Source organism: Chelonoidis abingdonii, chromosome 4 (genome assembly GCF_003597395.2).
Source record: "Chelonoidis abingdonii isolate Lonesome George chromosome 4, CheloAbing_2.0, whole genome shotgun sequence".
NCBI classification, from domain to species: Eukaryota; Metazoa; Chordata; order Testudines; family Testudinidae; genus Chelonoidis; species Chelonoidis abingdonii.
Genome location: NC_133772.1, coordinates 26,787,543 through 26,802,003, shown reverse-complemented (window position 1 = coordinate 26,802,003; position 14,461 = coordinate 26,787,543). Strand labels below are relative to the sequence as shown.

General features: G+C 40.5%; 1 protein-coding gene across 1 annotated transcript in view; it reads right to left on the bottom strand.

The window, feature by feature from the left end:
• The window catches only part of GNAI3 (G protein subunit alpha i3), a 33,836-nt gene that overhangs the window by 14,713 nt on the left and 4,662 nt on the right, over window positions 1–14,461 (bottom strand). Inside the window, exons 2-3 of the mRNA XM_032799630.2 lie at window positions 1,380–1,422; window positions 1,122–1,263 (exon numbers count right to left, since the gene is read on the bottom strand). Coding sequence (XP_032655521.2) covers window positions 1,122–1,263; window positions 1,380–1,384 — 147 coding nt within the window. The 5' untranslated portion in view covers window positions 1,385–1,422. The remainder of the gene's footprint in view (window positions 1–1,121; window positions 1,264–1,379; window positions 1,423–14,461) is intronic.

Genomic DNA, 14,461 nt, shown 5'->3' with positions numbered 1-14,461 from the left:
TAATGCCCAGGTGCCAACTCTAAGGGTATGTCACTCTAAGGGTATGCTAACTCTAAGAGTTAGCCCGACTGATCAATATCTAGCCTGGGTTTATGCAATCACACTGCAAGTCCCTACCCGAGTTAGAGCCTTCACTTGGCGCAGCACTCCTCTGTGTCTCACCAAGACAGCTGGGGGCATATCCCAGGGCTCTACGGGCTGCTGTACACTGAGCTGCTCTAGGATTCTTTCCCAAGAAATTGTGGGAGGAACTGTCTGTCCTTCTGGGCACATAGGAGAATTGTACGAAGGCACTAGAGGTCTATCAACACTCAAGTGCTTTAGCCTGGATCACCCCTGCAGAATGGGCAGGATACCAGCCATAGTGAAAGCAGAACCAGGGCTCTAACCTCACTCCCAGCCATGTCAGCTAGCCCAGGTTGAAAGCACAACTGGACTAAGGAGAGCGGTTTGTGTTTGTGGACAGGGACATCCTGGGGGGCTTAATCCCACAATCACACTATTTACTTCCTGCTCTTTTGTATTTGTGCCACCTTTTCAAGTGTCTCCTGGGACTTCCTTCATTTGGTCTCATTCTTTCTTGACTTTTGTGGGTGGGGAAAGCAGAGAAGAAATGCCAGGAAGTTTGCTAGATCGGAGGGACTCAGAGCGGGGAAATTTTAATGATATCACAGAGGATTTGGAAAGGAGAATGTCAAAGAGTTATCTTTGTGATGCTCTTAATCATTTTTAAGTTGTGAAAACTCATTAGAATCTTATTTAGATTAAAAATTTGAAGGGGCATAACTTTCTGAAATACTACGGACCACTGATGCAAGAGGCCAAATATTTTAAATTAATCCATAAGTCTTTTGTTAAAAATGTAGTAACTTGAGCTGAATCCAAGTATTTTGTATTAGAAATAAGTTCAAAAAGTTGTCAAGGGCTCCCTTTTGTATCTGCAATAAGATACTCCATGCACAGTGTTACTGATAATCTGTAAAGTATTAGATGTACTCCACTACTGCTAGCTTGTGGCTTAAAAATATTTCCACCACATGTTCCATGGACTGAACTTCAGATCTTCATTAATATGATCTACATTACAGAAGCAAGCTAAAGGAAATGAGTGAAATACTCACTGCTCTGGCAACTTCCCCAAAGTCTATCTTTAGCCTTCCCATGGCTCTTATTATTGCAATGATTGACTGAATAGTATTGCTGTAGACAACCACTTTATACTGTTTGCATTCTTCCTCTGAGTAGCCATCCTCATGGATGATCCTGAAACAAAAGCAAGCCAAAATCACAAGCTAAATCAGGACAATAATGTTGATTTCTATTTCGTCTAATACAGAAATGCAATTTATACCAGTTTAAATATTTAGGCTTCTACTTACTTCATCTGCTTCACAATGGTGCTTTTACCAGACTCTCCTGCACCTGAAAAGTACATACAAACTCAAGTTAGTTTTAACTTCAAATTAAAACTAAGAGTCAAAGTGAGATGTAGCCCCACATCTAGATGTTGATTGGGATTGAAGTGAAGAACTTAATTGTGCAAACTCAACAGTTAAACATCTTCACAAGAGCTATTCCCAGCAGTGATCCACCTCCAACAGTGGCTCCCTGGAGAGACCAGGCACCGGTACACAATGCTCAGCTTGTATTCTCAGCTTGTTTATGAATGCTGACAACCAAGTGCTCATCTGTTCACAGAACAAGGAAGGTTATACTTCTGAATTTCCAAAGTTCTGACTACTCATTTACTCTCTATCATCCAGGCAGATAGGACTGTAAAATGGGGGGGAGTGCACAAAGGTACTTCAGTTTGTACACCGGCCGATCCATCACCTCTTCCTCCAATACACTAATGATCTCCCAAGGCAGTGCTCCCATTACACACGAATTTGAAGGATACAGAGCAGTGTAAGTAACAGGCATTAACAAGGAAGTTCAAAATTTTCACCATGGCAAATATACCTGCACCTTCGCATTATGTACAGAACATGAGACAGCAAAATTTGAAATGTCTGTATTTGCTTTCATTTCCCACGCCACTCTGGGCCATAGGTTTCAAGCAGCATGATCTTCTGTGATTCAGAAGAACTGACATGCACAAGACGACTGTACTCTGACTTTACTACACTTGACCTTGAGGATAATTCCTAGCAGAGCAAGTGGGCGAGAAAAAAAACTGCTGCACCAAGGGAAATCAGATGGCAAACACCGCCACAGTAATAGTCCAATGTGCTAACTTGCATTTACACATTGTTTAATTTTAAAATCAATGCCTAGGTTCTTTGTTTGCTAGTTCTGAAACATCAAAATGATGGATCATAAGCAAGTTATGATAGAAACCCAGTCTACTGTCAAGTTCCAGCATCCCCACCTTCTGCACCGGCAGTCTGTCTTTCTGGAAATGGAAGAGTTTACTGAACCCCAGATTCTATTCTGTAACAGTTTATGGAAACCTAATCTAAAATAGCAACACCACTGTGTTTGTTGTAATGATAGGATAGGACTGGACTAAAGAATTCCTTACATGTCAGATCATAATCTCAAGCAAGGAAGGTTTTCCCCCATTTCAGGACAGCAGTCTGGGAAACTTAGGACAGAAGGTTCCAAAGATAATGAGAAGTGAAAGTTTGCCTCAAGATGATCATCTTGGCTAGATACCAGGCCTCCCAGCTGTACCAGTTGGCACACACCCCTCCTCAAGCATGTGTCTTCAGGTGGAATCATTTTGCTGACTACAGAAGGGCGAAGATGACTCACCTTTCCAGAAGTTCACAGATCCAGCCAAGAGTCATCTTAACTCTAGAATGTTCTACCTTTAGATACTTTGCTTTTCATACTGGAGCATCCCACAGTGCTTTACAAGTGACATACACACCCTGCAGAAAGGCAGCCCCCCCCCCCCCGAGAGTGGAGGTGATAACCAACTCTCAGAGCAAAGAGCACAGAAGTGGAGTGGCAGGTAAGTTTTAGACAAACATTCTGGAGCAAATAATACTCTTCAATAAAAAGTGCCGAGGGTTCTAATTTTCACCCAGAGCAAACAGGACATCCGTTTAAGGTCTCATCTAAAAGCAGCACTCAGTAAACTAGAATTCTGTTATCCACAGAAGGCTGAAGAGAAGCGTGCCTAGGTTTGGACTTGTGGCTCATGAGATTCTCAGTATTTTAAGACTGATGATTATATGACCCAACCTCCTGTTCGCTTCTAGCAGAAGTATGCCAGAGCATCTGGTCTCTAGAATCTTGGTAATTATGTCAAGTGAAATCTGGGTTTTTGCATATGTTCTTGTCACTATTGATATAGCAGAAGCTTCTAATGTTTCCTCTGGGAGGCACGTGCTCCGGAATAAAAGTTCCAAAAATCTTTTGCTAGATTCAAATAGAGATAAAGAGGACAGTCATTGATAGAGAAACTGCTGTACTCAAGTTTAGTTATTACATCATTATTAAAATGTCAGAAAAGCTGAACTCCCAGAGAGAACCATGAACAAAGTTTGAAAGAGTCACTTGGTACATTCCATCTGATCTCGGTACTTGATGTCACATGCTGCTAGAGAAACCAGGAAATCTGCAGCTTGGATTTCTGAAGATTAGAGAGGTGACTTTGTTATAACAACTTTTGTATAACAGATAAAAATTACTTTGTATTGAATTTTACAGATGTGTTTCAACTTTGCTGAACTTTTTCCAGTTCCTTTTATCATGCTGAACAGTTTTTTAAACCAGGATAAAATGTTGGGCTAGTATGGAAGAGAATTAAGAGTACTTGCATGAGAATGTTAAGTCTCAAGGTACAAATGGCCATTAGTTAGAAAGAAATGGAAAGAGCAAACATACAACTACCTGATGTTCTAAACACTTATGCAATAGCCAAATACAAGCAGCTATTCATTAGTTATGAAAATATTGTGCAAACTTGAACAGGGAAAACTTGTCACCCTGGAAGCAGGATAACAGACAACAACGTTAGAAACTGAATTGGACAATTCCTGCAGTCTTTCTAGATGAGAAAAAAATGAGATTTTTTCTGCCGTGTTTGCCCTTGGCAACAGGACAAACTGAAATTTATCCCTGGATTCAACTGCTTTAAAGTCTACCATAGGTAATATAATAGCAATTTGTTACAAAATTAAGTTTCCCATTATCTGCCAGGGTAACTTTATACTCAAATTTATATTTCCCAATTGTAGTTTAGATTGTTTTAGACTGAACAAGTGGTCATAGTATTGCCTGAAAACCTTTGGTGGCCAAACACAGTAGGTACAGACCAGCTTCTACATGCCTCAGTGTATTTGACAGTAGGTTGATTCAGTGCCTAAAGCTTTAATTAGTGGTGCTTAAAATTATCAAGAGGAAGAATGGCTCTTGTGGTTAAGGCACTGAGCTTCCAGAGACCTGGTTCAATCTACAGTTCTGCTACAGCGCTCGTGTCCCCGTTGGCAAGTCGCTTCATCTTTGTGCCTCAGTTCCCCACCTGCAAAATGGGCATACCACTTCCTTTTCCCACTCTTTGGGAGACTGGGGCTCATCTATTGCTATGCACTTACACAGTGCCTTGCACAACAGAGCCTCTAGGCACCTCTGTAATACAAAACCACGGCGTTTCAAAGGGTAAGGCTTAATCCATACGGTAGTTCAGGTACATGTGTTCTTTATGAGTTCTGCTATTGAGTACATATATGTTGATTTAATTCAGATTTACTGCCTGAGGCCATACCAAGTTAGAGTGTAAATTCCCTAAAATGCTCAGAGCTGATCGAAAGATGCTACTTGTTTACCTGCCTCAGAATCCCCATCCGGATAGTAATGCTGATAGCTGTCCCACAGGACAGAAAGTTTGCTTCCAAGGCAGCGTGGGTAGTACTATCAGAATCAATTAGTCATTAGTTTGGGGGTGAGGGGAAAAGCTGACTCAGATGTATTTCATCATGAGCAGCTCTGTACTGTTGAGGCAAAGTACCAGTAATGAGTTTTCAGTTGTTCTGTCTTTGACTCAACCCAAGGCATGCAGTAATGAAAGGCAGCTCAATATTTTAAACAGTATTTCATGTGGCTCAGCCTCATTCATCACTTACACATCAAATACTGAGATACTTCCGGTTCAGTTTCAGATAGTACAGGATATCTATCTGGATCCTGCTGCTAAGGCAAACAATAAATGGCAAACAATGGGAACAGAATAAGGACTTTACACTGGGTCTCAAAGCATGTTTTTTCGCTCCAAGATTATGAGCAGACACAAAAGGAGATACTGCAAGACTGAAAAAGCACTGAGGCTAATGAAACACTCAAAAACTTCAGCTTTCACAGATGACTTTAGTAATGCTCCTTTAAGGATCAATGTGATTTTTCCTTTCAAAAATATCTTCCATTTAGTAAGGTAGCTTTCTTGTTCTCTTTTCCCTGTACTGCCAAAATGGCTGCCCATCATTTCTGAGCAGTGTGCATTTCAACAGAAATGACATCAGGAACATCTACTGTGCTGAGAACTTTGTGTGCTTCTTCCATTGCGCCTCATGCTTTCAAGAAAGAACAAAATTTAAGGTTAGGCCTAAGAATTTAATGGTTCCAATATTCTATATATTCCCTTTTGGAATTTCCACACTGGGGGCAAGGGGACACAGATTCATTTTATTTTGACAGTGATCCTCTAAATTCCCCTTACAAATAGAGGGGATATTTGAAGAATAGCGTTAATGTATTTTGAGCAGCAGTGTATACAGTTTTGAGAAAAAGACTATCCCCATCACGAAAAGCTCTGACGGCAGGAATTCTCATGCAGACTACTTTCAGATGCATTCTCAAATGATGCTCATTTCTCATTGCTATGTTTACTATTGAAGTTTCCTCAATTTATCTGAAAGCTATTTATTTTCTGCAGCACAGTCAATGCTGAGTGTGAGATACCGGTTATTTCACTGACAAAGTGGCATAAAATTACGCTATCAATAACTGCACTATAGGGCCAAGGTAGGCTGTAAGGGTATTCCAATTTAAAAAATAATGTATATTTCCTTTTGTTTAAATCTTTCCCTCTGATCCACCAAATCAGCCCCAATGTATCTCAAAAGGAAAAAAAAAGCAGTCCTCAAACTGTATTGGATGAGAGAGCATCTGTCATCTGATTCCTTCTAAAAAGGTAGTTAGAGAAAACATTTTAGGTCATCTGGTCCTCTCCTCCTCCCAGGGGCAGGATTGTCTCCTACAGCACACTGGGTCAGCCAGTCTAGCTTCAAAATTTCACAAGTGACTGGGCTTCTACCACCTTCTCTGGGATACTGTTCCCCTGAAGAAGTCTTTCCTGATATTCAGTCCAAGATCTCCCTCTCAATTTCACCTCAGCACCTGTAACAGCCACTCTGTGCCAAGTATCACAATAACCATTTTAAACCTGCCCTCAAGACAATCTTCCAGCCCCCTAGTGATTTTTTGCTCTGTGTGCTCCTTCCAATGTGGCAGTCCAGTCTTCCCGGTAATGAGATGTCCAGCACCAGATGCTATACTGCAGGTGAATAAAGAGGGCCTATTTGTGCTCTGTTTTATAACTTGAGTTTCTGTACACAGCATAAAACTGTACAGGCTGTTTCAGGTTTCTCTCTCACTTTGAATATCTGTGCTTTAGATCGGTCTTGTCTCCCCTACAACCCCAACCAAGATGTATTAAGTTAAGAAAATGCAAGCTAATCACATTTTCCACATACATTTCCAATCTCCCTAGGTCCCTCTGTTATTTGTGTTTTCAGGAGCATTCACAACTCCTTCTAGACAGATGTCTGCAAAGATTAGCATTCTTCTCACATTTCAATTTTCCTTCTTTTTCCAGATCACTTACAAGTGGACCCAATTCTGTACCAAGACTGTCGTAACCAACTCAATAAACTGATGTTTAATTTTTTTTAATTTACTTACTTTATTGCTTTCAGCCAGCTTCAGTCATTATGATGTATATTCTGGTTAAACATGACTTGAAAAACGTAACCCTGAAGTACAAGACAACCACCTCTAGATTACTAAACAAAGTAGGAATTTAAATACAACAGAAAAAACTTTTCCACTGTGATTTCTCATGACAAATAATTTTCCAAGTAGGCTAGTGTGATTGGATAACATTACATCTGATGTTCTTGTGGCTCCTGCATGCATCCTCTTACTTAGGGATAAAAGGCAGATCCTGACCAGATGTAAAAATTATAAAGCTTCCAAAAGCTTAGAGCTCAGGAAATAAGAGTCTGTATTTTACTGGGCTCAAAAATAACGAATTCGGAAGCATTATTTAGATATTTTCATTAGCAAAAATATAAGTGAGGCTGTTCCTTTTGCTTTGATTAGAACAGCTACCCAGAAGATCGCATTTCAACATGAGAAATCTAAGCTGACTCTGGTTAACCAGTTTCAGATCAGGGATGTTGTAATTATGTGGAGAACAGAAGTCTCAATTCACTTCTTCAAAATTAGCAGTATGAGGACAACGAACCCCAGGGCTCTGTTTGCATATATGCAAAAGTACAAAGAAGAGGTGACTGAAAAATGAGACAGAACTCAATTTAACAAACAATGGGGAAAAAAAACACCATAGCGATAGCAGCAAAGAATCCTGTGGCACCTTATAGACTAACGGACGTTTTGAAGCATGAGCTTTCATGGGTGAATACCCACTTTGTCAGATGCATCTGATGAAGTGGGTATTCACCCACGAAAGCTCATGCTCCAAAACGTCTATTAGTCTATAAGGTGCCACAGGATTCTTTGCTGCTTTTACAGATCCAGACTAACACAGCTACCCCTCTGATACATAGTGATAGGTTCACATCAAAGGGTAGCTTGTTTAGAACCAGTGTCATCACTGCTAGGTTATCAGGTAATCAGGAAGCCCATGACAGAATTGCTTTAGCTCCCTATGGAAACCAGGCCAAAACCTCGGGTGCTCCCACAGGCAGACATCCACTCCACCTCTACCCACAAAAAACCCAAGAGCTTGCACCAAGGTCCTTAATGGGATATTTCATACACATCCAACTATTAGAATTTGTATTGTAGGGCTTCTTTCACCATTATGCTGAGGGGTAGAACAGCAAGTCTACCTCTAGTTACATATTTCTTTAACAGCTATTTAAGATCCCACGGGGTATGTATAGACTGCAATTAAAAACCCATGGCTGTCTCATCCCGGCTGTCTCAGGCAGGCTCGTGGGGCTTGGGCTAAGAGGCTGTTTATTTGTGGTGTAGATATCCAGGTTCTAGGACCCTGCGAAGTGAGAGAGTCCCAGACCACGGGCTTCAGCCCAAGCTTGTACATATATATCGTAATTAAACAGGCCTGCAGCCTGAGCCAGCACGAGGTATCTAATTGCAGTGTAGCTATACCCATAGAGGCTAAACAAAGGCCCATGCACAGAACTCCCATTGGCTTCAGTGGGGGGCATTAGACACTGTAGCTTCGTGGTCAGCCCCATATTAGTAATAGCACCAGTAGGTGCATTTATGCAAAGGGGGACATTATCAACCAACCGCTTCCTTAAAGGAAGCCAGACGCCTTCCTGAAACATGAAGAAAAATCCAACCCTCACAAGAACCCAAAATTGATCAGTTAACCGGGAAGCGACAGCCAATCAGAAAACTGCTAAGAAACCACTTTGGATAGCAATTAGATGATTGGGTGTTTCAATATTCTGGGTACAGAAAATTAAATGTACACAATAGTATCAAATATATTTGAAACCACCCCATTGTCCTGGACCAGAAATTAAATATATGTCTTTTAGATACTGGCATTTTTTACCCAGTAAACATCATTATTGCTTTGGAAGCAATGACCAACCATTAGTCTAAAATCCTCTCTCCCTAGCAAGTCAACTCGAATAGTTCTCTTCACACAAAGGCTTACACTTTCCAGTACACTACTTTCCTGGTTTAAAATCCCCAAAGTACTTGAAGGTTTAGAAGCAGCATTCTTTTCCCTAAATCAGGGATCGGCAACCTTTGGCACGCGTTCCGCCAGGGTAAGCACCCTGGTGGGCAGGGCTAGTTTTGTTTATGTGCTGCGTCTGCAGGTTCACTGGCCATGGTCCGCCGCTCCAGGCCAATGGGGGCAGCAGGAAGTGACGGCCAGCACATCCCTCGCCTTGAGCCACTTCCCGCAGCCTCCATTAGCCTGGGACAGTGAACTGCAGCCAGTGGGAGCCGTGATCGGCGGAACCTGCGTACACAGCAAGTAAACAAACCAGTCCACCAGGGTGCTTACTCTTGTGAGCCTGTTGCCAAAGGGTTGCCGATCCCTGCTGTAAATCAACTACAGCATTTCGGATCAGTGTGACTTGCAAAACACTGTTCTGTGACAAAACTAGAAACCACGTACTACTTAAGGACTGCTGCTAAAGCAGACAAGGTTGAGGGCAGAGAAAGTGAGGCCATCAGGAGGAGAGCAAAGCAGGTCAGACAGCCAGATCTACTGTCAAATAAGAAAGGGGCTAATCAGATAGTTTGTCTGACAGAGTGGCCAGTACCCACATTGCTCCATTAAAAGCTGAGGTTGTTAGGAAGGAAGTTAATCACACCATGACAGGATGCATTCATCACACCACCATCTCTCTAAGTCAGATAGGATCTCAAGTCAGAGGCCAAAGGCAAAAAAATTACATCTACCCAGTGCAGCATAACAAGACATCTCCTCTTCTGTGAAAGTGTTAAGTTAAAAAACGGCCCCATGCAAACAGTTTATCTGCTCCAACAGTTAGTAACAGGGGAGATGCACAAACGTGTGTGTATTTCCGCAGGAAAGATTTATTTTTCAGAGATAGGAAATTAAATACAATAATTTAAGTTCATATAACATTGATTGAAAATTCACAGCATCCAAGTAATTAGAGTTAATATTAGGCAAAGAAGTTAAATATAGCAATATAGTATTAGGTCGTCCAATCTATCTCAATTTTAATTGCATAATCTAGGTTATGGGACCATTACACTGTATATGCATCAAAGACATTAAAGTTAACATTCAAAATACTGTTACTTTTGACTTTGGTGCATTCAACATTTTCATGGTACTGCTGTATTAACCTATTTTTTACTTAAGGGACTGAATGCATAACAACTGCCTCAAAGTTTTTGAAATTATACTTGAGAGGCTGCCCTGCAGGAAAACTTGGAAGCATTTGGAAGTTATTGTGTATTGTACTTGAGCACAATGGTCATGCCTGCCAATCAATCAAGTAGAACAAGAGCCAATTTGTCCATGCCAGCATAAAAACAAGCTAGAAACTTATTTAAGAGTTCCATATAATACTATTTCACAAATGAGGTCACTAAGGCAAGATGGCCAACGGGAAGCTGAAACGTGCGGAATTCAAAGATATAGATAAAATTTACACTTTGTATGTGGTGAAAAATATTACATCTTGTGACCTTTCATAATGTTTAAGTAAAATCCAAAGCAGTCTTTCAAAAAAGGATCCAGACATCTCAGGACATTACAGATTGGGAATCCTGATTTAGCAATTAGAAACTACTAGGGTTGACTGGACAACCTACTCTCTAATTAAAGGTCGCTCAGAGAAATACTGATATATGACATCATTATAAACAGATTTTTAGATAAAAACTGCAGAACAGGAAACTAATCATTTGGGGGGAGGGGGATGTCTAAACAAGATAGATTTGAATTAAGGATAATTAATACAACAGTCTTCTGTGGAACTACTTTAACCAACTCTGGGAACTGGGTCAGAACAGTCATCCCCAGACTCAGCTATAAAAGCACTAAAAGTTGTAGCCTAGAGGTTTCAACATGGTTACAGGGATGAAGTAAGGTCTCAGCTGCATTACAACTTGTTGGCCATGTTGTAATGGGGTTAAGGAACAATTGTGTTGCAACCAGTTCAGCTTTATAGTTTTACAGTTAAGACAGGGTCTCCGATGCGGATATTCTTCCATGATTCTCTGAGGATCTTATTCTATTCTAAAGCTCTGCATCATAGTAAAGTTGCTTATTCCCTTTATAGCCTATGAGCATATCAGCAAAAACAGAATATTTGATTATACCAGAAGGCTCTCTGCATTCAAAAACTATGTGCAATAATATTCAAATTGCAGCATTCATCACAGAAGCAGTTTGAACTTGTTACTAACCATCACTAGCTACAAAACCGTAACGATAAGTTATGGGAAGCAAGATGATGGAATCCAACAGAAAGTAGTAAAAAAAATAGATAAAACTTGATTTATAGCAGAATTGTCAGTTTTCATATTACACATGAATACTGACAATGGAGCACATCTCTAGCACACAAAATTAACCTCAAATGCAAAGAATGGCCTTCACAAACCTGACAGATTGCTCAAAGCCTTGTTACTCAAGCCTGTGGGATTTCAGGGCCTCATCTACACCAGGGTTTGCTCTAATTCCAGCCATCAGTGGCCAACGGGTGTAAGCTCCACTAGTGCAAATACTAGCTGTACCTATCTATGCTAGGGGTTTGCACCAGCGCAGCTACATCCATGGTCGATAACAGACCAAATCCATAAGATTGCAAAAAGCTTAGCAGGGTCTCATTTCCTCTCCAGAGAAAGATTTTTTATTACAACTAAAGCATAAGAGACCACTTCTATGTATCTTGAACTATTCATACTACCACCATCACCACCCTTGCCTTTTTGTTTTGTAGTAGTTTTTGCAGCACTTCACACTGCAGCCTTGGGAGCATTTAAAGCTAATTAAACCAAGGTTACCAACATGAAGCACAAGACATCTATTGATACTAGTCATGAAAAGCACTAAACAGATTATTTGACAAAAGATCAAACAAACATCTCCAAGATAAACTGCTTTAGCTGCCTCTTTCTCACCTACACAGGTTTACATCAAGCCCTGCTGTCAAACTTAAATGTGCAGGAGAATGAAAGGGACTAAAATGTTGCAGCATTCCTGAGTCAGTCTTTTAGTTGGAAGTACTTCAAACATCTATCCCATCACATGACTAAAGTATTCCCCTTAATGTCCTTTCACAAAGGCTTTTTTCTATTGAATGACATAAGAACGAAGTTGAAAATATTCATTCTTGAAATAACTTAAACATGTTATATGTAGTAGTCACATACACTCACCCTCTGACAACCAGATCAAATAAGGCAGTTATTCTCAACCGTTTCAGGTTGGCAACCCCTTATCTGAAGTAAAAAAAAATAATCACAACCCCCTTGCCATTTACAGTACTATAAAAATAGAGTAAAAAAGTAACATCAGTGCATTGCTAAGCCTACATAATGTGTGTCCGTTATAAGAGCAGACAGAATACTTGATCTTAAAAAGGTAACAGGGCATGGGGTGAAAAGGAGGGAGATTTTCTTCACTTTAGGCCATGTCTACGCTAGCACTTATGTTGGCAACATTTTTGTCACTCGAGTGTAAAAAAAAACAAACATATCCCTGAGTGACATGTTTTGCTGGCATAAGCGCTCGTGTGCACAGTGCTATGTCGGCAAGAAACTTCTTCTGCTGATGTAAAACCAGGTCAATGAGTGGTGGTAGCTACTATGTCAACAGGAGAGAGCTCTTCCATCAGCATAACGTGGCTACATGAGCACTCTTACAGCAGCCCAGTTGTATTGGCACAGCTGTGCCACTGTAAGGTTAGACACGGCCACAGACTAAACGAAGCATTCAGTGCTTGTGACCTCCCACTCCTGGATTGCCTTTCATGAGCCAACCTGGGGGTTGTGACCAGTTTAACCACTGAAATAAGATTAGAAATCAGATGCATACAACTGCTAATTTCAATACTAGAAACAGCAGAAAGTTATGACACTAAAAACTGAGGAAGTTGGATGTAACAGGAATGTCTCCATTCTACTTATGAAATGGGACACAGCAAAGTCACTATAGAACAGAATGCATAACAACTATCTGTAAATATTTAAATTGTAGACACTTTTGAAATCATTACGAGATTGCTTTCGAATCATACATACACAAGGAATATAAAATGCTTTCTGCCAGGGGATTAACTTGGTAGTGACTTGTTTAACTTACAGAGAAGAGGACTTGTCTTTGCGGCACTGGTTTCTAGTTAGACAAAACTTGTTTGATTCTATGCTTTGAAGATTAATGGAACAAGCATGCCCAGAAAGCTTTTGAGGGGCAGGAAATATAGATCCACCAATGGTTAAGCAGTACTTCATAAGTTGTTTGTCCTCAGCTATTAATATGATAATGATCCCAAAAATGTCTCATAGCTCTTCCACACAAATGGTTTACAGGTGACCTAAGACACAAGAAGCAAGCGAGAAGACTGCAAAGCACCACGGCACAAGTCTCATTCCAAAGCTCACAGGGTTCACCACATTTTTATTCTTATGCCATAAAGTCTGACAGTGGATTTACTCTGATTGGCAGATAGCCTGATGGATCAGGATTGTCTCCTCAACCTCTAGAAAATTAAAGCCTCTCACATTGTGATGATTAAATGTTTCGTAGGTAAATACTTCAGCTCTTAGGGGCAGGAGGGGGAAGGGTAGAAAGCGGAGGGAGTATAGAATAGGAAGGCACTATGGAGGGTACATGACGTTTCCCTGGATCACCCAATGAAGTTCTGGAGGTGGAATAACTTGTAATTCATGAATCAGAATGTCTTAGACAAGCCTCCTCACAATCTAAGTTTCTATACAGTACCTAAATCTCAACCCAACTTGTATTAGATGACTTGGTTACATTAGTGCACTGTAATTTCCACTGTCTGCCCTCCAGTGTTATGCAGAGTTTGAGAATTCTGCCCTATGAAACCCTGGATGTCCTGTTTTTGAGATACTGTCCAGAACTGATCAGCTGTGGCACTAAAGCACTTGACTTCCTAGTTTACAAGGAAGTAGTGGCAAGGCATTTTCAACGAATGGCCCTCACCCCTGGAATTCATCCTCCAGCCCTTTGGTCAGAAATAGCCAAAACCGTTGACCTTCATGGCACAACACAAAAATTATCATCTTGAGCTCAGGGAAGGGCTAAGAAATAACTGGTGGATCAGGTCTCCAGAGAAGGTGGGAGGTGTTCTTTGTAGAATGTCTCTTGGGTTAACTGGTTACATAGTTTAGGGTTGTTTTAGGATGGGCTTGTGTTTCAATTATTTTGTATGGATTATGGTTTTGAATTATGTTCAAGTACCATAGAACTAGGGAGTGATAAGAGAATGGTAAAATGCACATTATGCATGAATAGTTCAAACAGGGGAAAGACGCATCGGAAAAGATGCCATCTAGCAGAATGTTCCATACAAATGAGTGATACTGACTGGATTCAATAGAATTGCCTTCTACAGCCAATAATGTATTGGTCACTTGATATGACATGAACTTTTTTTTTTTAAAAAAGCAGCAATACAGTAAATGTATACTGTATGGCATAACTTACAGCTGAGCCCCTTCATTTTTAGTTTAAACTCATTTTTACCAAAAATTTCCCAGGTTTTACAAA